Source organism: Archocentrus centrarchus, chromosome 1 (assembly GCF_007364275.1).
Source record: "Archocentrus centrarchus isolate MPI-CPG fArcCen1 chromosome 1, fArcCen1, whole genome shotgun sequence".
In the NCBI taxonomy this organism is placed as follows: Eukaryota; Metazoa; Chordata; class Actinopteri; order Cichliformes; family Cichlidae; genus Archocentrus; species Archocentrus centrarchus.
Genome location: NC_044346.1, coordinates 22,963,735 through 22,988,141, shown reverse-complemented (window position 1 = coordinate 22,988,141; position 24,407 = coordinate 22,963,735). Strand labels below are relative to the sequence as shown.

General features: G+C 38.8%; 2 protein-coding genes across 2 annotated transcripts; both read left to right on the top strand.

Annotated features, from left to right (window-relative positions):
• The first annotated feature begins 6,699 nt into the window (after positions 1-6,699).
• erp27 (endoplasmic reticulum protein 27) lies at positions 6,700-13,604 on the top strand. Its single transcript, XM_030741672.1, has 7 exons — positions 6,700-6,915; positions 8,790-8,875; positions 9,754-9,891; positions 9,978-10,094; positions 10,346-10,471; positions 12,052-12,249; positions 13,507-13,604. Exons 1-7 carry the CDS (start codon positions 6,858-6,860, stop codon positions 13,546-13,548), a joined length of 765 nt encoding a protein of 254 aa, XP_030597532.1. The 5' UTR covers positions 6,700-6,857; the 3' UTR covers positions 13,549-13,604.
• Positions 13,605-21,571: 7,967 nt separating this feature from the next.
• Positions 21,572-23,132, top strand: bglapl (bone gamma-carboxyglutamate (gla) protein, like). Its single transcript, XM_030740118.1, has 4 exons — positions 21,572-21,705; positions 21,819-22,139; positions 22,261-22,357; positions 22,486-23,132. The coding sequence occupies exons 1-4, from the start codon at positions 21,645-21,647 to the stop codon at positions 22,586-22,588; spliced, it is 582 nt and encodes a 193-aa protein (XP_030595978.1). The 5' UTR covers positions 21,572-21,644; the 3' UTR covers positions 22,589-23,132.
• Positions 23,133-24,407: the final 1,275 nt, after the last annotated feature.

Here is a 24,407-nt window from a genome sequence, read left to right as displayed (position 1 = left end):
GCATTAGGGAGCAACTGAAAGTACTTTCTTCTTAAAATGAGACAGCAGATGAACATATCCACATTTAGACTGTGTACATTTCTCTGGTGGTTTTCTTTTTTTGCAGTTATCTCAAACACACTATGTTTGTTCCCAAAGTCGATCTGCAGGCCCATAATGCAGAAAACAAGAACAAGTGCAGTGCAAAACCTGGAAACCCTCAGGTGATGCCTTTTTTATACAGCAGATCCTCATTTGTCAGTTTGTTCTTTGGTCTGGCACGAAGGCGTGACTCTTCACTCTGAGGCCAGACATGCTGGCAGCTTAAAGGCTGTAATGGGATTGGGACTATTCCATGTGGGTCAGAGGTTTTTGGCCAAGTCAATCATCACCTTAAGTAGTTCACAAATGCATCTTACGAGCGTGACATGCATGCATTCATATTTTTTATAGTTTTCATGTATGAATATTCTGGATGTATGCCAATATACCTTTTTTTTTTAAAACTTCCCTTCAATTTTCTGAACGTGAAGAATGCATGTTTGAAATGATTTGCAACTAATGCAATGAACAATATTAATGTCAATAATAACACAACAAAGCTGAGATGTCTACAGGAAATGTGCACCCATACGTTGTTAAATTAATATAGCCAATTATGACATGATATTGTTTAATTTTAACATTTTGCCTTTATTATATAGTGAACACTATGAGAAGGACAAGAAACAAATTTGCAGCTTGCATTTTTTCTTTGTTTGTTTGTTTGTTTGTTGTAGTAATGACTGTGTATTTAATCTGTACACACTGCAGTGAACCAACAGCCTGTGCAGGTACTAAAGGTACATCATCTGAGGTAATGGCTTACTTTTATAGTTTATTATATCAACCGTGATATTATTCCTTTCTTTAATCCTGATCAGCGAGCAGACTGCTGCTATTCCAGCCATACTTTGCTTTGCTTTGCCTTGTTTAGCTTGTTTTACCCGACTTTGATGCATTGAGTGTTTCTCTCCAGCACTTAAGCTGCATTTTGTATTTTGCCTTTACAGTGTTGTTGCTTGGTCACAGTTTATCAGTTTCACAGCACTTTAGCTGAACTGCACGAAACTAATCACTACCTTCATAAATGTTTTTTTCCCCCCTCATGGTTTGATATTATCCATTTCCCATACTAAGTTAGGTAAATGTGCATGTTCCAAACACCATAATAAATTTTACTCTTTATTTTGTCTTATTTCATGTTGATGCTTGCATGTTAATGTTATGATGTCAAAAATGTCAATCTGGATATGTCCCACTGATATTTTTTGAACAGTTATTTATGAGAATTTGAAAAACATGATCTATAAATAGATGCCAAGTTGTTGGCCTTCCTATGCATCTTCTATGCTGGTGTTTGATGGAAGTGCGAGTCAGAGATGTGTGTAGGTAGGCAGGCAGGAAAAAATAATAATGAGGCTTACAGGCAGGTTCAGGTTCAGATTTATATACAGGTAAAGGCAATGAAGATAGGAAGGTAACAGACAGGATGACAGGGACAGTCTGACAGAGAGCAGGTGGAAGTGAGCGGTATAAGTACTGAGGGGATGGCTGGAGAACGAGGAACAGATGAGCAGATCAGGCATTTTCTAAGTTGTTTACAACCCACCCAAGAAATCCACACTTCAAGCACTGCGTAACAGCTCACACAGCCACCATGACCACGCACAATCAGCCATGACTTGACCAAACATGACACTAAGAAAAAAAACCTGCAACATTTCAAATAATTTAGATCGGGATGATTTAAAATAAAGCAAATATTTTACTAGTATGCTACTGTTTTATATGTTGCAAATATAGTTCTTTTCACTAAAGTTTTTTTTTCAGTGGTTTGTTTATGGGGTTATTTTTTCTTTGGTTTGTTGTTGCAGCTATTTTCTGGCCTTCTACTATATGCTGAGAGGGGGAATGAACTCATAAGATTTTCTGATCGCCCCCAACAGTAAATATTTATATTTCATATAGAGATTTTAAGAGACTTGTATGTTGCATATTGTGATTTGCCCCTTCTGCATCTTTTTCATGCAAAGCAGTGACTACTTCATTCATACTTAATTCTCATAATTATGTTGAGGAGAAGCTCCTCTTTCATAGTTTTAAATCTTTCCTTTTTTTCCCTCCTTGATGTTTCTTCTTCCTCATGACAAACATGTGCAAATTGCATAAGTGAGCCACCAGCAGAAGTCAGAAGAAGCTCAGCAGCATGGTCTGGGGATTAGTCAGACCTCCGCATACACCGAGGATGTATGAAAGCCTAACAGGTTTACAGGTTGTGTAACTGATGATTGAGATTAAATGGCAGCTTTTATCTAACCGCAGTCTAAATACCTGAAAGCCATCTGCCTCAGGTGCATGTGCATTACATCACTGTCCTCATCGCTTAACTTTCATCTCTGTCTGCATGTAAACTCAGAGTTTGCAAAGCAAATTATTTCTGAATTTCCATTTACTGATGAAAGAAAGAAAGAAAGAAAGAAAGAAAGAAAGAAAGAAAGAAAGAAAGAAAGAAAGAAAGAAAGAAAGAAAGAAAGAAAGAAAGAAAGAAAGAAAGAAAGAAAGAAAGAAAGAAAGAAAGAAAAAGAAAGAAAAAGAAAAACTGCACAGTTGCAGTATAACATACACTGCTGTGTATTTATTTATATTTATTTTTTACTCTTTTTGTCTGAGGATTTGTATGCATTTCTGTATTTTTAGGTATTTATCATATTCTCATCATAATTGTTATGTTTGCTTCATTTTCAGATTTTTCTGAAAATCTGATAATGAAGCAAAAGACCATTTTCACACAATGCATGTTTAAGGCTCTGTTGTGATCATCTGTTGATCATGTGATCATTTTATTATATCTCTATAAAGGAGTGATGATAGATTGAGGGCAAGGGGCTCTTGCCAAGTGTCATGATAGCAACAGCCTTTAATCTCTACATGAGTTTATCGTCTCCCTTATTGTCTAAAATGTGATTAACTTCTTTGATTTAACCATAGTACAAGGGAGTCTGTTTTATATTCAGTGACATCAATTCATTTTTTAAAATTTTGAGTTAGTTTCATGCATTTGCAAACCTCCCGAGCAGTTTTTATCCTGTTTTTGCAGCAAAGGTATCATGAAATAGCTCAGCTCTTACCACAATCCTTAAAGGAAAACACAGTGTCTGTGAAGCAAGTCTCATGTTTTAATTTCTGCCTCTGTTTGTACTGTAATCGTTACTTCTGCTTTGTTTATTTGTAGCACCAACTATATGAGCCCTGGGGTCTGTAATTTTAACCTAGACAGCATCCTCTTAGAGCCTGTTGAACATTTAACACCACAAGGAGTCAAAAATGCTTTCTTTATTCCAGTCCTTCCTTTTTCTAAACCTCTTTTTTACACCGTCTGTCTTCCCGTTTCATATTCCGTCTTTTCCCTGGCATGCTTTTCTGTCAGGAATGCTGTAAACACCAACTATACCGCCAAGCATACGAGTCCCTGCTATAAAAACTTAAAGAACGTTTTTGAAAATGCTGCGTGACTTATGAAGACTTGGAGGATCACAGAGAACTAAATTTCTGCAGATATAAGGATGCGATCAAATCAAAAGTGAAATATGTACAATAAATCAGATGGTGACAAGTGAACTGATTACATTTTTTTATGTCACAGCTTTTACATTAAATCTCTCAGAGCTGCACAACAATCAGGCTCTGACACAACAGGCTACAGGACACAAGTTAGAGTGTAAATGGTTTTTAAGTACAGGGTGTGAGAAAATGCTTATAACAACAAGTGAAGAAGGACAGAAAACAAGAGGTTAAATTCTGGTTATCTGAAACTTTACTGCAAGGCACAAAGGTGTTATAATTAAAGAGGTACCCATTTCTCTATTTCCCCCCTGTGCTGTGAGGACAACCTTGTGACACGTTGGCACACTAAATAATCGCACAGTGATTTGTGGGCTGTAATCTGAGGTGTTACCTTTAGCTCTGAAGTGACAGTATAAGTATTTGTAAGAAGCTTTGCTCTCACTTTCCCTCATCAGCGTCGCATGCTCATGCTGCAAACATGACGTTAGCTCTGACGCTACGTTATTCATCCATCTTTACCAGCAGCTGCTGCTCTGATTTGCAGTTTCAGTCTGTCCCACGTGTCGTGCCCACATGTGAACATACATCACACACACCAAATTCAATAAACACGTCAGTCGTCAAGACTGTATGTTGTTTTAAAAGATTTTTAGCAGTATAATGGAAGCCCACCCGCCAATCTGGTTCAGACTGAAACATTTCAACAGTCACACAATTTTTGTTTACAGCATTTGTGAGCTCCTATTTATTTATTTATTTTGACCTCTGATGCACCAGCAGGTCAAATTTTCATGTGTCTTATGAAACATCTCAACAAAACACTAAGCAGAGAATCACATTTGCTATTAATCAATTAGAAACAAGATGATGAGACGGAGACGTGTTGGGATGGGGCTTCACAAAGCTGCCACAGCTTGTGCTTTTTTGGTGAAAGTTTTGTTTTTCTGATTGTCTGATCTGTTTGGTCGTGCGTGTGGACGTAATAGAGGCTCGTCCTGCTACTTTTGTGCCCTTTTAAGATGATCATTTGCTGCTTTAAACAGTTGTAGAACTCCGAATTTTTAGAACTGGTTTTAGAAGAATGTAAAGTTACAGCAGGAATGTTCTGGGTTCCCAGTTAGAATAAACTTTTTATATTTAATATTTTTAGACTTAAATGTGTTTGAGTTTTATTGATGCAAAAGAGGAAGTTTATAGGGTTCAGCCCAAACCTGTGTGATCCTCAAGAGATTGTTGATTATGTAGATTATGTAGAGATTATTTTTGTGCTTTGTGCTGTTTTCCCCCCACGGTCAACCAAACTGTAACATTCATGCAATTTTTGGCAGATTTCTCTTTAGAGGAACAAAGTCACTTATTGAAATGTCAAGCATCATATAAATCATACTTTCTTTGTTTTGTTTGATTATTGCTACGGGGCTGTTATGAATAAATCTGCATGTCAGAAGTATTTAGATTTTGGTTAAACATCAAACATAAAGCAGCGTTTCTGCGCTTGTTTGAGCTGCTCTGCGATTGTGGGCTTTTTTTTTTTTTTCTCTTTCTTACATGTGACAAAATGTTTCATGTGCTTTTATGCATTTTACATTTTAATTTTAGGTTTTAGAGTTTGAAATTTAATGACAATTGCAGAGTATACCTATTTTATTTAATATAGCTGCAGTAAGATAAGGTTTATTTGTCACATGCACAGTTATACACAGTACAATGCACAGTGAAATATATTTTGTACCTGCAGCCGATAATAAGTAGTAAAAAATATATAAAAAAGAAGAAGAAAAATAAGTAATTCATACTATACACTATACATAATAGAATAATTTACACTGTACAATAATAGTCCAGTTAGGGCTCAGAGTTGAACAGACGGATGGCTTGTGGATAAAAACTCTTCTTCAACCGTTCAGTCTTAGTCCTCAGGCAGCGGTAACACCAGCCTGATGGGGGCAGGGAGAGGAGAGAGTGTCCAGGGTGGCTGGGCTGTTTTGGATCTTCATAGCCCTCAACCTGCACTGCTTGGTGTAAATGTGCTGCAGGTTGGGCAGGTTGGGCAGGGTGGTTCTGATGGTCCGTTCAGCTGAACGAACCACCCTTTTAAGGGCCATGAAGTCCTGTTTAATGCAGTTTCCCATCCAGGTGGTGATGCTCCCACACATGATGCTCTCGATGGTACAGGTGTAAAAGTTCCTGAGCACCTTGAGTGGGAGCTTGAAGTCTCTCAGCCGCCTGAGGAGGTAGAGACGCTGTCTGGCCTTCTTCACAGTGATGTTAATGTGATGAGTCCAGAAAAGGTCCCGTGAGATGGTCACTCCCAGGTATTTGAATGGATGGTAGTCCCTCTGCTGCTTCCTGCTGAAGTCCACGATCAGTTCCTTTGTTTTACTGACATTCAGCAGGAGGTGGTTCTCCAGGCTGGAGACCTCTCTGGTGGTCTTGTGACATGTTGCTTTGAATTGCAAAAAAAAAAAAAAATGCACACCCGCAGCAGAAGGAGTACCCTTGTAGTATTTTTTTTTAACTTTCTAATGCCATGTGAGTTTTACAAACTATAAACATTACTTTCTTTTATTTAGCTTATTTTTCAGATTTTTTAAAATGGCAATTTTCAGTTTTTTCAAATTAACTTTAACATTAAAAAAAGCAAAATTCTGATTTCAGTGTCTTAAAATGCCAAAAAGGTATGAGGCAAAGCTGCTTCGTCTTCATGATTCATTAACAAGTAGGAGTTGTGTCCCTCATGTGGTGAACCTTCCAAAGTGCAGCCAGTTATTCTCTTATCCTCTACTGCTCACACAGGCTATTTGCAGCCTACCTGGTTAAATTATGAGTATTAACCAAACTGATATGATTCCATACATACAGCAGGCATAGGTAATACTTCACAACAGAAGACGTACAAAGAGCAGAGTGGTTACGAGGATGCTCTAAACGCAGGTCAAAACACAAGAAAGGGTGACGTGGGTGAGTGATGCAGCACGCAAACACACACACACACACACACACACACACACACACACGCCCCTGTCACTGAATGACACGTAATTCAACAGCCGTGCACCAAACTTATCAAGAGCACCTGGCTGATTCCCATAAAGCTTCCAATCACAACCCAGAGAACTCACAGTCACCACCACAGGCTGCCATGTGGTGACCATCAGAGACAGAGCAGAGGTGACAAGGCTCTTTTTAAAGAGTCAAACAGCTACGGGTTCTTCTGCCTTGGTTTACTCTTTGATTACCTGCCTGTGTGTAAGCTGAATCCATTGAAAAATATGCTGACCACCCTGTTTCTCTGCCTCCTAGTGTCTTCTGTAATTGCTACTGAAAAAGGTAAATTCTTTAAGTATTATTTTATCTCTCTTTATCTCTTGTTACTGCTCTAAGTGTGAAATATTGTAATGTGAATTTCTTCCCATGTTCATAAAAGTGCTGTGGTTCCAGTGATATCCTGTACAGTTTCAGCAACTCTTTCACAACAACTGGTTCAAACTTAAATATGACTAATGAATGGCTTGCCCATTTCTAAAAAATATATTCACGGTCCCTAGAGGACAGTCCAGATCATTTTGGTGATTGCCTGACTTTGCTCAGTAATGGGATTCTCAATTGTAATACGGAGTGAAAGCCTTTCATAGGGTGAAAGTCAGGAAACCTGTGATTTTCCAAATAATATACATATATTTAAAAATATATGAAAACAGTTGGGCCACTGGGCCTCATGCCACTTCTCCATAATTATTATATTATTATTATACCATCTTCTGGGTCATCCAGGCCCTAACCAAGACACTGCTGAAAAGATCTCACAAATGGGTCGTTTTGATTATACATACAGTACCAGTCAAAAGTTTGGACCACACATGTTTTTACTTTTTTAACTGTAATTTAAAAGGAGTTCCCAGAGGTGTTGGCTGCTTTGCCTTCACTCTGCAGTCCAACTCGTCCCAAACCATCTCAGTTGGGTTTAGATCAGGTGATTGTAGAGGCCAGGTCATCTGACACCACACTTCTTGATCAAATAGCCCTTACATAGCCTGGAGGTATGTTTGGGTCATTGTCCTGTTGAAAAACAAATGATGATCCCACTAAGACCAAACCAGATGGGATGGCATGTCACTGCAGAATGCTGTGGTAGTCATGCTGGGTAAGTGTGCCTTGGATTTTGAATAAATTGGCAACAGTGTCTCCTGCAAAGCACCCCCATACCATCACACTTCCTCCTCCATACTTCATGGTGGGAACTACACATGTAGGAACCATCCACTTACTTTTTCTGCATCTTACAAAGACATGGTGTTTGGAACCAAAAATCTCCAATTTGGATTCATCAGACCAAAGGGCAGATTTCCACTGGTCTAATGTCCATCCCTTGTGCTCCTTGTCCCAAGCCATTCTCTTCATCTTGTTGTTCTTCCTTAGAAGTGGCTTTTTTGCAGCAATTTGACCATAAAGTCCACATTACTCAAATAGGGCTATTCACTGTATACTAACTCTACCTCTTCACAACACAAATGATGGTCTCAAACACATTAATAGGGCAAGAAATTCAATAAATTAACTCTTGACAGGCACAGCTGTTAACCAAAAGCCATTCCAGATGACTACCTCACAAAGCTGAACTGCAGTTATTTCTTACATACCTGCTAAAATTCAGCACAAAGCAAAATCAGTTCCCATGACTCCCTTTAAGTGCTTCAGTTCTTATTGATCCTAATGCAAACACAGGACTTCCTGTTTCTGAAGGTTGGTGGCTTAACTAAGAGATGGAAATACGCCCAAGACTTTCACACTTATGTGCTAGTGTCTTCGAGAGTGGTAATCAAGGTTGAACAGTTAGCAGGTTAAAGGTCAATCACTATGGCCTGAATTGAAATATTTACTGGGTAAGTGACAACAGAAATTCAGAGGATAATTCCTACTAGTGATTCCCTTCTGTAAAGACACCAGCCTATAAAACTTTTCCTATTTAGAACAATTTCACATCGTACTAAAAGAAGGAATTTATGGTATACATGATAAGCACTGGCATCCTATATACTGCATGTGTGTGTGGACAGGAGCAGGATTCAGCATTGTCAGTGTGAGCATTAAAACTTGGTGATATGCTGCTGTAGACTTGGTCTTGTTGAGACACTGAAGAAGGAAGTACAACCTCTGCACAGCTGTGTGTTTAGTGTAGACTGTCTCCTCTCTTTCCTCACCAGACAGTGCCCTTCCCAAGCTGAATAACACCAAAGATGTTGAAGCCTTCATCGATTCTGCTGAAGTGGTGGTCATCGGATTCCTGGAGGTCAGACACAAAAATTGCATGCGAATAAAAAAAGGTCTCAATCATAGGCTCAGATAAGTTTCTGAACTTTTTTTTTTTTTGGAAAGGCCCACAGTAGCTGTTTTATGGCTTAGCTTATTATGTTAACATGCATGTGGAAAACCAGACACAATCAGACAAAGTAGCTAAGAGCGAGACTGTGAGGTCTCCAGAAATACAGCATTTGTTTGCACCCTGGCCTCGGTGATGCTGCTGTCACGAATGCATTTCGAAAAAGGATATGTTTCCTGTGGCCACACCTTTGGCAGCGCTGGTGCTGTGAGGACAGAGGGTGGCTGGCTGTCCCACAGTGGCGAGCTCTTTGGCCAGACTCTGTGTGCGGGGGAAGATGGCAGACTTGACAGGAAATACATACGTATCTGAAGATTTGTGGGATTGGCTCCATTGCTCCTCTCATAAACAAGTGCAGAGACAAGGGGAAGGTTCATGAGAGGAGAGTGGAAGAGAGAGACAGAGGGCACATAAGGGTAGTTCATAGTTGGACCGTGATGCTGAAGGCAATAAGAGACAAAAATATTGGTGCTGTGACTCACCGAGAATGAACACATATTACAGGCTGCAAAATGAGAAAACGGATTGCCAGAGCTCATGCAACAGAGTCTCAGAAATAGACATGATTCACCTTCCTTTGAGTCAGACTCATCTGTCTTTTCTCCCTGGCAGCTGCACTTTCCAAATTGTTGAGAGTTTCTAGTGTCCCCCTGCAGAATCTGGTGTTCTCGCTCAAATTTTACATAAGACAGAATAAATTGTAACAAACAAATAATGGGGGGGGGGGATAATAAATTTACTTGGTAGGTTATGAGAGATGTTTGAAACCGTGTCCTTCTTTGTTCCAGGGAGAGGAAAGTCATGGCTACAAGGAACTTGTGGCGGCTGCAAAGCGAGTCAGCTCTGTCCCTGCAGCCATTTGTACTGTGAAGGAGGTGTGGGCTGACTACAACATCGCCTCAGACAGCATTGCCCTCTTCAGAAAAGTACTCCACATATTTTCAGTAATAAATGATGAATGTGCTGTCTGTTTTAATGACGGTGATGGTGATGTTGCGTGTTGTGCTTCCAGGCTGATAACCACCAGGAGAACATTGTTCTTTCTAAGATCAAGAAGTTAGAAACCGATGGTCTTGTAAACTTCATTTCTATCAACGAGCTCAGATACATCACAGAGTACAACCAAGTGGTAGGTCCATGTTTTCATCACAGTCCTCTTCCTCTATTATTAAATGTTAAGTTTACTTTTGTCACTGAATATAAATAAGTAAAAAGCAAAGATGCATTAGGAGGTTCACAGATACTGAACAGTCTCTTGCTGTTAGAGCCTGTCAGGTGAAATGTCTGAAAAAGGTGGATAGTGGGAATATTACTTCTTCTGTTTTAAACGTCACTCTTTATATGCTGTTATCACTCTCTTTTCTCTTCTGTTTCTCTCAGACAGCAGTGGGTCTGTTCAATTCAGAGGTGAAGACACATCTCCTGTTTTTTGCCAACAGGGGGAGTAAAGAATATCTTGAGCTCAAGGAGCGACTGGGAGCTCTGGCCCCAGAGTACACAGGCAAAGTGAGAATATTCAGAAGAGTAATACGCTTACAGAAGAACAGTTTTAAATTAATATGAATGTTGGAATATGTGGAAATGGAAATGGGTCATGGGAATAACAGTTGGGTCCATATGCTTTTAGAAAATGAACTCTTGTTTTGCCTCTGTGCACCACCACAGTGGATTTTAAATCAACATGTGATTGAAGTGCAGACATTCAGCTTTAATTTAAGGGATTAATCAAAAAATGTGCATTAATGTTTGGGGGGATTACAGACATTTTTATACACAGTAACTGTACAGTTGACTGTTTAGAGCTGATTCCAGATTGTGATGAATTGCATTTGGTGGTTTTTCACTGGAACTATCATTCTGAGGTCCAAAGAGATGTTGATGCAGGTGAAGGAGGCCATCATTTGGTTAAAAACTAAAATAAATCAGAGAGTGCAAAAACTTTAGAAGTGGCCAAATCAGTAATCTGGTCCATTCTTACAAAGAAGGACTGCACTGAACAGCTCAGCAACACTAAAAGGCCTGAAAGACCACAGAGCAGTAAAATGAATGGTTGCAGAATTATTTCCATGGTTAAGAAAAACCTCTTCACATCATCTAGCCAAATCAAGAACACCTGAGGAGATACAGTAGGTGTATCACTGTTACAGTCTACAATCAGGCGACACCTTCATGAATATAAATAGAGAGAGTTTACAAGAAGGTGCAAACTGCTGGTTGCAATCAAGACCAGGAAAGTCAGAATAGACTTTGCCAGGAAACATCTAAATGAGCTGGCACAGTTCTGAAAAAAAAAAATGAAGCCAAGATTATTGACGACTGCTGATTAAGCAGCAAGATGAACTGTGAAATGTACAGGGCTGTACTCTCTGCAAAACTGATTAGACAGCACAGTGTAAATGGATCATAACACAAAGCAAAATCAACCCAAGAGTTTCACAAGGCAAAAATTGAATATTCTTCTCAGTCACCTCATACCAACCTAACAGAGCAAGCTTTTCACTTACTGAAGATTGAAGTGAATGCAGAGAAACCCACAAACAAGCAGCAACTGAAGGCGGCTGCAGTAAATGCCTGGCAGAGAATCTCAAGCAAGGAAACACAGCATTTGCTGATGGGTTCTAGATTTAAGGCGGTCATTGACTGGAAAGGATTTTTAAAATTGTTTGCAAATAATCCTTATATTTAAAATGATGTTAGTCTGTCCAATTACTGCTGAGCCTCTGAAAATGGAGGACTGTGTATGAAGATGGTTGTAAATCCTAAATAGTCAACGCAACACTTACAGACTTAACTCTGTGGTATGTTTCCAGTCTTCTTGATCACTAAAAGTGCTTTACACAGCACACCACATTCACCATTCATACGACACTTTATTTGACACCCTTTTATCTATCTCACAGCCACACTTACAGACAGTTTTAGAATAACCAATTAAGCTAACATGCACGTCTTTGGACTGAGTAGAAATTATTGTTTCTGGCAAACGAAAGTAAAGGCAGGCTTTAAAAATGCTTTAATCATATTCTGCCAAAAGTGAAATAACTTGATCTAATCTAATTACATAAAATGAACCGCCTGTGTTCCAGTTCTTGTTCGTGCTGATTAATGGAGCAGTGAAGTCCAACTTAAAGTCGCTCAACTACTTTGGCCTCAAGCCACAGGACCTCCCACGAGTTGGCATCTATGATGGTGACTCTGACATGAAGTGGCTTCTACCGGAAGGAGAAATTTCTACAGAGCGCGTGCGGGAGTTCTGTGAGTCTTTCCTACGAGGAGAACTGAAGGTGAGCAGCTGTTACCTAAAATTAGTCAGTGCTGATGGCTGAATATATTCATGATTATAGTGTATGCAAATCCAGTTTAAAAGATTACAGCTTATTATATAAAAAGAGCAATTCTCTTGACTGGAAGCACTAAAAAAAAAAAAATTACACATTAGTTACAGCACAATAACGGTAAATGAATAAAACACAATAAGCAACAGGAACAGTACAGGATGAGTGTCCTCCAAATGGAAAAAGAAAGAAAAACTGAAATTAGATTAGGCCACACTAGTAATGTACTACAAACCATCATCCATATATGAGCCACACAAAAGACAGGAGACCTCCCTCTGTGCACCAGTTTGCTCTGTTACACCACACAGAGCTCCAACTGGCTGTAAGACAGTCTGACAGAAAGACCAGAATTAGAGTTTCTACAGCACAAAACTGAGACATTAAAAAGTTTGAATTCAACTTATGTCATATTAAGTGAATAATCAGATCTAACTTGAGTGACAGTAACACAAATAAAAGTCATGCGTTTAAAGGTTTAGTAGTAACAACCTTTTAGAGCATCAGATTAGCGATGAACCTATCAAGGAGTTTAATGTTTAGCTGGTTGAAACTGAGCTTCTTTTTCAATTCCAGCAGTGTAATTTAATCCAGAACAAAGTATCATTAAAGCTGAATTCAAAAACATGATTATAAACCACTGTTTCTCACACACACTGCCAAAATAAACAGAAAACAAACACCATTGTTGCTGAACTGATTGTTGCACGTCCCTAAAATGCACCTCAGTGTCCCTCACAGCTGCTTCTCCTTCTTCAGTCACCTCGACTTGCTGCTGATAAACTTCCCGACCGTCACGATCACAGCAGCCGTATCAGTTCTACAACCTGCTACTGCTATTTGCTTCACAGTACATCACTTGAAAAGGAAAAGCTTTGACTCTCATCTTCCTCTTATAAATTTTAGGCCTTGAACCACATGTTTATTTAATAAGAGCGCATTGCTAATAAATTCTTTGCTTCTCCTGCTACTTTCCTCTTAAATGCTAAAAGATGAATAATATTATATTGTTTGGAATTAAATCATTTAAAAAACATATATAACCAACATAAATGAAAGCCCTCATAAAGCATCTGTGTAGCTGACGCGAATGTATCTTATTCATAAATTGCAAGACTTTAAGGTTTCCTCTGAATAAAATTCTGCATAATGCTAAATTGATGAGCTTTCTGCTGTATTTCACTTATTGCACTTTTACTTTTTTAGGAGGTGAAGCAGGCCGGAGCAGAGGCCAAAACAGAGCTGTAGGACTCAAACAACTAAAAATTAACTTCTTATGTACAAAATAAAATGAGAAAAAAAAATAGAACGAGTTCTGTTTTCTGATTTAATTTATATCCTTTCAGCAAACAAGGAATTCTGCAAAGTTCACATGTGTGCATGTATCTATCATGTGTCCTTATTTATTTACCAGTGTTTGTTATGTTTTGCCTGTTTACATGAGTGTGAGTCCGTCTGCAGTCTGGTTAGTCAGCCACAAGTCACAGGCCGCAAGTCGCAGCGATCTGGCGGAGTTTGTTAGTCTTGTCCACTAATGTTATTGTCAGAACCACAACACACCAACCTCAGAAAGACTGACAGAAAGCAGGCTGGGAAGATGTGGATCGAGGCACTGTAGTAAGTGGTAGTTTCTCACATGCTTCATTCTTGGGAGAAAAGTGTGCAAATGAAGTTAAAAACACCATCTGTACAATATAAACTAACATGAAACTCACACACAGTCCTAAAGCCGGCCATCTAATTCAAGATTAACATAGTGTTTGACTCGGAGACATATCAGGATCTAAAAAAAGGGAGCATATTTAGCTACAAAGGCTGTGAAAGTTCTATAAAAGAACAACAGATGGGCCGTAGACATCAAGAGTGAAAAAAGTTTGGGCTCGTCCCAAAAATATTCTCTCAAGCAAGAAGGGAATTTCAAGGCCCAGACTGGGATCAGTATAATTAGTGGTGCTGCGCTGCCAAGCAGATACATCCGGCGGAACTGGGAAAGCCTGGCAGGTGAACATTTCTCCAAGACCAGATGGAATATACAGTATGTGTCCCCTGCCATCTGAGTTTGTTTACGGCTACAAGTGAGACGGCTGACAGATGAGGCAGTGTTACATAAAGTGCTGAGGGCGGACAGACATGACAACATGTTCATCAAAGGGGAAATTATAAGTGCCTCCGTATAGTTCATATTTCCTTATGTCTGAGTTTAAATATTACTGCCCCTCTCATGCCCCTCTTAGTTCAACAGTAAAATCTTCCATCACTGTGATTTTATTTGCATCTGTCTTGTTTATTATATTTGTGTTGCTGTCATTTCTAACCGAGGCTCCTTCTGTCTTCACATCATAAATACAAAGAACACCTGCTCTAAAATTAAGAATCACACAGCCTTCTGTGGTTTACAGATGATTTGCTTAATTTGCTGTGAAATTCAAACTGCTCCGACTCTTTTTAAATTGAAACTTTGGAGACTATTATTTTTAATAATTTGGTAGTTTAGTTCTGGATGCAGGTGGGACAGGTTGACGAACATCTGGAGTGTGAGAGACACAAACTATAAAATAATTAATTCAATCACTACTTCTCAAAAAACAAACAATAAGATGTATCTGCTTTGTTTTCCTCAGAGTTTAGAGTTTAAATAAATGTACTTTCTGCTGCTCCTTACCTGCTGCAGACTGCAGCCATGCTTCCTGCAATAATGTGACCACACTAGCTTTACAGGTTTGTATCTATTATTACAAAGCTGTAGCTACTCAGGGCACTGATTTTACTCCATAGTGTTTAAGTCTTGGAGTCATTTTTGACACAGATGTGTCACATTGAACAAATATGCAGGAATGCTTTCTTTCATCTGTATAGTGTTTATTTTTGTAAATTTAGAAATATCCATGATGCTGCAAGACTGGTCCATGCATTTGTTACTTTGACACTGGAATACTGTAGTTCATTATTATCAGGCTGTTCTTCAGGCCACCCGAAAAATCTTCAGTTGATCCAAACAAAAACAAAAACAGAAAATGCTACAGTGAGAGTACTGAGAGAGACTAGAAAGAGAGACCATATTTCTCCCATATTGGCTTCTCTTCATTGGCTCCCTGTTAAATCTGGTATTGAATTTAAGATCCATCTCCTCACATACAATGTCTTCAATAATCAGGCACTACCATTATACCTTAAAGACCTCATAGTACCATATTAACCCAATAGAGCACTTCACTCTCAGAGTGCAGTAGAATGGGAGGCAGAGCCTTCAGCTATCAGGCCTCTCTCCTGGAACCAGCTCCCAGTTTGGATTCAAGATACAGAAACTCTCTCTACTTTTAAGATTAGACTCAAAACCTTCCTTTTTGATTAAGCCTACAGTTAAGGCTGTAAGCTTTGAGGTGACTATTGCTGTGAATTGGTGCAATATAAATAATAAGCTACAGTAATATAAGATGGCACTTATATTACTGTAGCTTAACGCTGGTGATCAACACCATAGTAAGGTCACAGCTTCAGCTAATTTCTACAAATTGCACTACTGTAGGTGTTAGATTTATGAGTGAACTGTGCTTGTGGGGGTGATGGTGAGAAAATAAGCCTCAGAGCCATCTCTCATGGCATGTGACATGAGAAGCCACTCTCTTCCTGCTGAAAGCAAACATGAAACTCTCTGTTCTCTGGATCTCACGGTCCTGTTGGGCTAAACTAAGCAGTAACTTGGCTCATACAGCCCAAAGCAAACCTCATAAATCTGGATCTAAAACTGGCCTCTCAGTAAGACAAGTCTCTAATAAGTAAGCGATAAGTATACTGTAGGTAGCAGTCTCTAGCCAAGTGTGTAACTGGTATTCCCCAGGTTTTCAAAGAAAAAAAAAATCAATGTCATATGATGCTTTTTGTTTATTCTTTCATATAGTAGTGGTAATGTATTTGACAGAAAACAAAAACATCTTTACTGCATGTCCATTTTAGATTACTGGGATTATTGTAGCACTTTCTGAAACAATTAACACTCATAGCAGATGCATTCACAAAGCGTGCCAAAGTGAACCTACTTTTATATTTTACACTGCAGTTTTCATTTTATATTACAGTTCTAACAAAATTGTAAACATGGGTCTACATAATTTTCTGAAGGACCTTTCCACCCTGACATATGGAAAAACAGCTTTAGGGCAATATCAGACAAAGAGAAAAAGGCACGAGACGGAGGAAGCTGTGAAGAGGACAGGAGAGAAAAGGGGGACAGAAAGCAGATAAACAACAACTGTGGCTTGCCTTGTTATCAGGGGTCAGATGAGCATATGTGAGGCTGTTTAAACGGTTCAATTATGATGGAAAATGTTTAAGATTCTGCTCTTCTTTGTGTCAAGCTGACCTTTCTGAATGGAAAGCTCCATACTGCCTTATTCTGTCTCCATGTATTCTTTCAGATATGCCACATGTTGATGTAAAGTTGTCTTTTATTACACAGTCTTCTAACAGCATTCTGTGACCAAAGCAGATAGATGACTTGTCTCTATAAATATTCTAGGCTCTTTGTAAAAACCTGCAGACTACTGCACTGCTGTACTTTGTGTTGTTGTTTGATCCCTTTGCAAAGGTATATAAAACTCATGCCTCAGAGTTCCACAACACATTGAGCCACTAATGCAGGCATCATCCAGATAGTTTGAGTATTGAGCTGCTATGGTCTCCAATTGATTCACAGATGGCACACTTTTCATTACACTGCGGCTCCCTCCATACATGAGTCCTAATCCTTCTCTGCGAGGTGCTGGAAGGGCTATAATCGCAGACTCCTTCCTACGGGCACGTGGAGACATCATGTCAGGCCTGGAGACAGTGCTGCCTATAGCTTAAAACAGCACTGCATATAATGTGAATAAAATATAGAAGACCGTAAGTCTGTTTCTTCCGTTCTTTAATTGACGACAAATATTTTTGTGCTCTTCTTTTGCACCGTTGGTGTCTCTTTCTGTTCTTTAAGACAGGACGTTTTGAAGAAAAAAAAACTTTTCCCCTCATGTATTTATAGTGTGCAATACTCTGAAACCACATCCATGTACTTTACAGATTTAGGTTACTGTGTGTATGTGTGTTTACTGCATGTATAACAAAACTTTTATTGCTCACTCGCTTTGCACTGTGCACAGAAAAAAGCAAAAGCCGCAAGTGTTTTTCATTTTAATTATCAGTCTGAAGTTGTAGCATTGTATGCTTATTAAAATGATAGTTGGTGTGTGATATAGTGTAGTTTTTTTTTTCTATGGGGAAGGCAACAGTTTGATGGGTTATTCAGGAATTGTGTGATGTTTTGCTGGCTTGATAAAAGGTTTTGCGATAAGTGTGAAGAGTTTTGCAAAAATAGCCTTTATTTTCCAAGATAGTACCTAAGCATGCAAAAATATATGTATAGTTTAGTTCTAATCTATCAGTCATCGCTCTCTAACTGATGACTAATGGATTAGCGCTTCCTGAAGGAGATATCAACCTAATTAAGCAGAGCTACTTTTTTCCTTTTTGCTCTCCCTAGTGCCTGTTTTTACACCTTGTTTTTTCTTCTAGAGCAAAATATATGAGAAACAAAAACATATACCCTGAAATTAATTATAACTGCTAAACATCAGATCAACTTGTGTTGTTATTTTATTTTAGACCATTTTAATTGTTGTTTTTATTATTTTTGCATGTTTGTTTTTGTTTAATATACCAAAGAAGCTGAACACCAGCAGTTAACAGTGGTCTCCTTGAGGACCCCGTGTCACAGCACTTTGCCCACCAGTTTCTGATTCTTTTCTGATGTTATATTTTATGTTTCATAATATTTAAATGTTGGTAATGTTTATCCTGGGTATTTTAGGTGCCTTACAGCAGACACAACATGAAAAAACAGGAAATGTTATGTCTTTCTCTGAGCTGCCACACGCAGACTGAGGTAATGGTTTTTTAAAAAACTGCTGAATACGCTCTTCTAACTGGTCATTTGAAAGTTGTTTATTGCAATTATGTGATGCATGTCCATCATGCAAGTGGAACAAAGCTGGTATTGACAAAAGGACAAAAGTTCCAATAAGAATGGCTCTGTTTATCCATCATCTATGAGGCCATCTGTCTGAGGGCTGAAGTAGGACTGGATGCAGATCTCTTCAATAGATAATGACTCAATTTGAGTATTTCTTTAAGGAAAGACTCAAAAAGAAGGGTTAATTAACCCTTTAACAATCCTGGATTTTTTTGGACAATTTCTTTGGGCCCAGATACGGGCCCTAGTATTGTTAAAAGTTTAAGAAAAAAAAAAACCCAGATCTGAATTCCAGTGAAATGGTATCTGCATCAAGCTGATATCATTGTTATATATATTGATATCATTGTCCCTGTTAAAACAAAAGACAATGCTAACTTCTAAGAAATTACTTTCTTCACATACACATAATGTGTTGCAATCAGATTTTAAGGTCATTTTCCCACTGTTGCTGTTTTATGAACTTTATCTCCCTTCACAGACCTTTGCTTGGCAAACAAACAAACAATTTTCTTATTTTTTACTTTACTTACATTGTTTTATTGTAATTAGTAGTTATGAAATTTGTTAAATTCTGGCCACATGATTTATTCTTCAAAGTCTACCAAAGACCAAAAATTGTTTCCATGGAGGTTAACTCTTCATCTTTCCCTAAACTGAGTTTCAATATTGACATTGTTGCTGACATAAACTCAAAATAGTGCCTGTATTCCCAGCTAGAAAACGCGCATCTCTCTCCTCCCTCCATTGTTTACATTTGTGTTGCTGTGTGCTAATAAATTAAACTAAATTATTGTCCTCATGCTGAAAACAAGACTTAATTGTTGCATCGGCCAGACGTCACTCCCCGAGACACAAGAAGAAAGTAAAAATATATCTTTTTACTAAGGAAAATGACAAAAATAGTAACGCACAGTGACTTGGATAAGTAACTTTAATCTGATTAATGGATTGGGAATAGTAACTCGTTAGATTACCAGTTACTGAAAAAAGTGGTCAGATTAGAGTAACGCGTTGCTGACATCACTGGGCACAACAGTGCATAAAGATCACAATTCTGCTCGCAAAATCTGCCATCCAAAACAGGCTTGAAATAAAATAAAATAAAATACAATAATGTGAGACTAATGTACACCAGAATAATAAAAATACAACAAAACAGAAAATAACTAATTGGACTGAAGACATTACAACAAACAAAAAGCCATGCTTAGGAATAATTGGGCTTCTTTTAGAAAATTTGATCTGAGAGCTCAGAGCATGAAAACTGAATGAAGACTATAACTTGTTGGAGTGACTAAAAGACCCATGCCATAAAACATGAAGGATCGCAGGGAATGAGATTCAAAAATCTATTTTTAAAGAGTTCTGAAATTATTAAAAAAAAAGAAGAATAGAAATGGCCAAAAAAAGGGCCATCTTAATAAAGCCATTTGACTCATTAGGATATCACGTCATCGGCCTCAGATAAAGATAGGATGTTCGTCACGTTCATTGTGTTCATGTATCATATGTTTAACTTTTATCTAGATGCACAAGAGCTGTTGTAAATGAGGAAAACTGAGCATTACTTAATGTCTAGATCAAATATTTAAAAGCCAGCATGCAGGAGCAACAAGAAACTCATCCCAGGCAGGAACGTCTGCTGCATTTCCTGCCTTTTCAGGGATGTTATCGCAATTGTTTTCTCAAACTGCGTCCCCCTCCCGAGCACTAAATCCACAAAAATCCACAAAAATCCACAAAAATGGACACTGGACGAGACATTGAAATTACATGGCATGAAGTCCAAAACAAATCCACGACACCAGGAATAACGCTGGACTATGAAGCACAAAGGACAACAAGGTCACTCTGCAGCTCCACTGAATCTGTCTCACTACAAATGATACACTACAAAAACAATGAATGACAAATGAAGCCATTTAGGGGCCGTTTGAGATATATATAAGTCAAGTGATATGTATGTGTAAATGTTTGGTTATCTAGACAGTATTTAAGCTGCAACATGGTTTAGGTCAAAGCTGCTATCTCCAATACCTTTATTTAAAATCTAAAACCTACCAAAGCCACACTCAAATATATCGTACCAACAGAAAGCTGCATCCAAACCCGCATGCATAACACAGTGCATCCAACACATGGGGGTTAACTATATTTAGCTCTGTACATGCTGAAATACATTGAATGCGACTGTGCATTGGACCACTGGTTGGTGTTGGTAAGCCATGGCCATGCACTGGATCTCTCCAGGACCTGGGACGAGATGGATCTGTAAATAGCGTCTGACTGCGGTTCCAGTGGGACTCTGCTACACTCTAATTAAGCTCTGTCGCATAATGAGGCTCACTGCTGCTCCGTGTCACTCGATTAGTAGGTTGTGGTTGGCTCAGGCTATAGTTTGGGGTTTGTGTGGGTGGGAGAGCACATCTGGGGCAAGGAGTATAGAAACATAACAGCAATGGCAGACCTGGCAACCATGATGTTAAAGAGGCAACCCTGCAGTGGATCCTTTGGATTAAAATCCAATTAAATTTCAAGGGTATTTTATAGAAATCTTGTAACGCCACCATTATGGACTTTCGAGGTTTGTTGTATTATTTATACTTCAATGATGAAGGGTCAGGACTGAAAGGAATTTGAAGGGGATGCACAGGACTGGTAAACAAGACAAGTATAAAAAATTATTGGTTTAACCTCAAAAAATGATTGACGGGAAAATGATTGTTTTTTTTTTCTTTAAAAAAAAATATAACAAAAATAATGTAAAGCAAGAGAAAGGAACTATTTTGGGATTTCAATTCAGAAATTTTATTTGAAATAGATTTAAAAGTTTTTCAAAAGTTATCTGTAACTATTTCTGATGAGTTTTTTTCTATGTGTGTGTGTAAATGCATATTTGGATATACACACATTGTGGAGAAAACAACAATTCCACAAAGAGTGAAGGTAATAATTCTTCCACCGTTCTGTTAACATACACACACACACCAGCATAGGTTTACATGTATTACTACGTGCTTTATGTAATGTCAAATGCCAGAAATGTTTGTGGCTGTGGTTGTTGGATTAGTTTTTGGACTCAGTGCCAGGAGCTGTTTGGATGTTTATGTGAGCTTTCATGACAAATGGAAGCGGAAACGGTGACATTTGATTCCTCAGCCAATCAGAGGATTATCTCATTGTGTGGGTCTGGTCTGACAAGAGAGGTGGACTACGGTATATATTGACCTCGACTTGGGAGAAAGAAACAGAACAAGCCATCGCAGGAAAGCGAAGAAGCACAAGCAATAAAGGAACCGAGCTGTCTACAGAGACACACTAACTACAAGACATCATGAAGACTCTGACTCTCATCTCCATCTGCACTCTTCTCTCAGTGTGCTGGTCCATGGGAGGTAAGAACAAACTCTTGTCAATGTTGTGAGGCCCAGTATCGTTCTCTATCTTATCTGGGGCAATAAGAGCACCTATAGTACATTTAACGTATGTTATTGTCTGCTTTCATCAGCTGTGGAACCCGATGTTGTCGTGGATCCTGATGCCGACGCAGCTGCTGATGTTGCACCTGCTGACCCCGCTGCTGCTGCTGATTCATCCTCTGCTTCTGACTCTTCTTCCTCCTCTGAGTCCGATTCAGCCTCATCTGACTCTTCCTCAGACTCTTCAGCATCTGATTCCTCCTCCTCCTCCTCAGAGTCCTCTGAATCCTCAGAGTCTTCAGAGTCCTCTGAGTCCGACTCCTCTGCCTCAGACTCATCAGCATCAGATTCTGCTTCTGACTCTTCATCATCATCATCTTCATCTTCCTCAGAGTCAGCCAGCACTGAAGGTGGGCATCAGCTTTGTTTCAAGAGAGAACGTCTGCACTGTTTTAGAATTTAAGCGTAAAACAAAACAAAATAAAACTAAAACTAAAGAAAAATCTAAGTTTGTGATGTTTGACCCTTCAGCTGCTCCAGTGGTTGTGAAGAGAGATCTGGCTGCTGTTATTCTGAGGAGCAGAAGAGCTGCTACAGCTGGTGATCTCACCCCTCTGCAGCTGGAAAGGTACAGTTACTGCTACAAATTTTCAACCTGTTGACAAAGTCAATATTCATAAGTAAAAAAAAAAACAGAATTTATTCGAAGTCTGCAAACACATGCATCTAACGCCATTTCTCTCCGCAACCATCCAGCCTCAGAGAGGTGTGCGAGCTGAACGTTGCCTGCGATGAGATGGCTGACACTGCCGGCATCGTGGCCGCGTACAACGCCTACTACGGACCCGTCCCCTTCTAAGTGAAAGAGACCTCTTAACATGTGTACTGTTTTGTTTTTTCTTTTTTTTCTTCTTTTTTTAATACAACAGTGCAACAGCTCCCCTACGTAAATCAAAGGCAGAACACAAAAACCATGGTTCAGAACCATGTTATGATGCTACAAGGAGAATTTTTTTTTTTAGGCATAAATTATTGCACAAGTGACCATCTTCGGTGGTCCTGAATGAAACTGCCTCTTCCAGGCTTTCAGAGAGAGGCACATGGAAACACGAGCCTGTGAAGTACGTTATAGTAGCCCACATTAAGTGTAAATTATTCTTTTCATCTGTGGTGTAATACAATGAATGGTGCTACAAGTGCAATTTGTATTGTTTCTTTTTTTTTTGTACTGATGTTTTTAATATTACTTACTTTAACTGGTAGTTCTAGTGAGTAGTGGATTTAGTAATGAATTCTTAGAGGTAGTTGTAGTTTTATTCCATTGTATTGATAGTGGTAGTGTACACTATGTGTAAAATGCACATCAGTTATCTGTTTTGACTGTAACCACAAATTGCCTCTGGGTTTGAAAATAATAAATTATTTGTTTTGTCAAATTGTTGTGTTGTCCTCATGAATTTTCAATTAAAGCTCCTGATGTAAGAAAAGAAAAAAGAAAAAAAAACTGTTTTTTTTACATTACCTCCATAAATATGAAATACTCAAGGTTTGGCACCAGAGGGCACTGGAAACAGCTGTCTTTATTAATATACTAATGTGAGCAAATGGTAGCGGCCAGGTAAAGCTGAGCACTGAAAGATCCCAGCTTGATCTCAAAGATGAGAGGCCAAAATAAACATTATAATCAACTGTGAGTGGTCTGAAAACCATCTAGATCAGAGGTGGTTAAGAAACACAAGACAGAGACATGTCACTCAATCCTGCGCTGATATATGCTTCCAGTGACTGTAATGAATGTAAATTTAGATAATAAAAAGAGTTTGAAAGTCCAGAATGTCATTTAAATCAGTCATCACTAATTTTTAGGATGCTCCCAGAATCCTCAATAATCTCTTTTTTCCATTTATTGTGTATCCACCTTGGTGGTGAGCTGCTGGTTTGGAAATGACTGCGACTTCAGTTCAAATTAGAGACAGTCGTAACCGACACAGCATCACTGTCGTGCTTATTATGCAGAGGTTTTTAAGCTGTTTTGCCACTGCTGCTTCTGTAAATGGCCACGAGAGAAATGAATGACACCAAAACAAGCATGAAATGAATGAGCCAAATATTAATTTAAACCTGAGGAAAGATGCAGACCAGGGTGATAAAATTTTCTCCATCTCCAACAGTGACACCTTCCACACATAATAATCATTTACATGCAAAGATTAAAATCACATCAGTAATTCTGATTCAGATGGATGTCTTCATCCACAATCCCTCCCTCTTCTTCTAGCTGTCCTTACATGCAGTTTACTGTTCCCATAATTACCATTAGATGGCGGTGTTGCTCAGTCACATAAACGTGCAGAAGTAAGGACCTTTACACTCACTGGCCACTTCTTTAGGTACACCTGTTCAACCGGTCAATAATGCAAATATCTAATCAGCCAATCACATGGCAGCAACTCAAAGCTTTTAGGCATGTAGACATGGTCAAGTCGAGCTGCTAAAGTTCAAACCGAGCATCAGAATGAAGAAGACAGATGAACAGTAACCCCTGTAAACACTTGCGACAAGCAAAGCACACAGAAGAGCATCTCTGAACACACAACATTCCTAGCCTTGAAGCAGATGGGCTACAGCAGCAGAAGACCAGAGCAGGTGCCACTCCTGTGAGCTAAAAACAGGAAACT

Bases quoted from the DNA above. Each gene is read 5' to 3' on its own strand.
- bglapl (XM_030740118.1), top strand. From the start codon at position 21,645: ATGAAGACTCTGACTCTCATCTCCATCTGCACTCTTCTCTCAGTGTGC. The intron at 21,706-21,818 runs GTAAGAACAAAC...TGCTTTCATCAG, and splicing joins AGTGTGCTGGTCCATGGGAG to CTGTGGAACCCGATGTTGTC. The intron at 22,358-22,485 runs GTACAGTTACTG...GCAACCATCCAG, and splicing joins ACCCCTCTGCAGCTGGAAAG to CCTCAGAGAGGTGTGCGAGC.
- erp27 (XM_030741672.1), top strand. From the start codon at position 6,858: ATGCTGACCACCCTGTTTCTCTGCCTCCTAGTGTCTTCTGTAATTGCT. The intron at 10,095-10,345 runs GTAGGTCCATGT...TGTTTCTCTCAG, and splicing joins TCACAGAGTACAACCAAGTG to ACAGCAGTGGGTCTGTTCAA. The intron at 12,250-13,506 runs GTGAGCAGCTGT...TTACTTTTTTAG, and splicing joins TCCTACGAGGAGAACTGAAG to GAGGTGAAGCAGGCCGGAGC.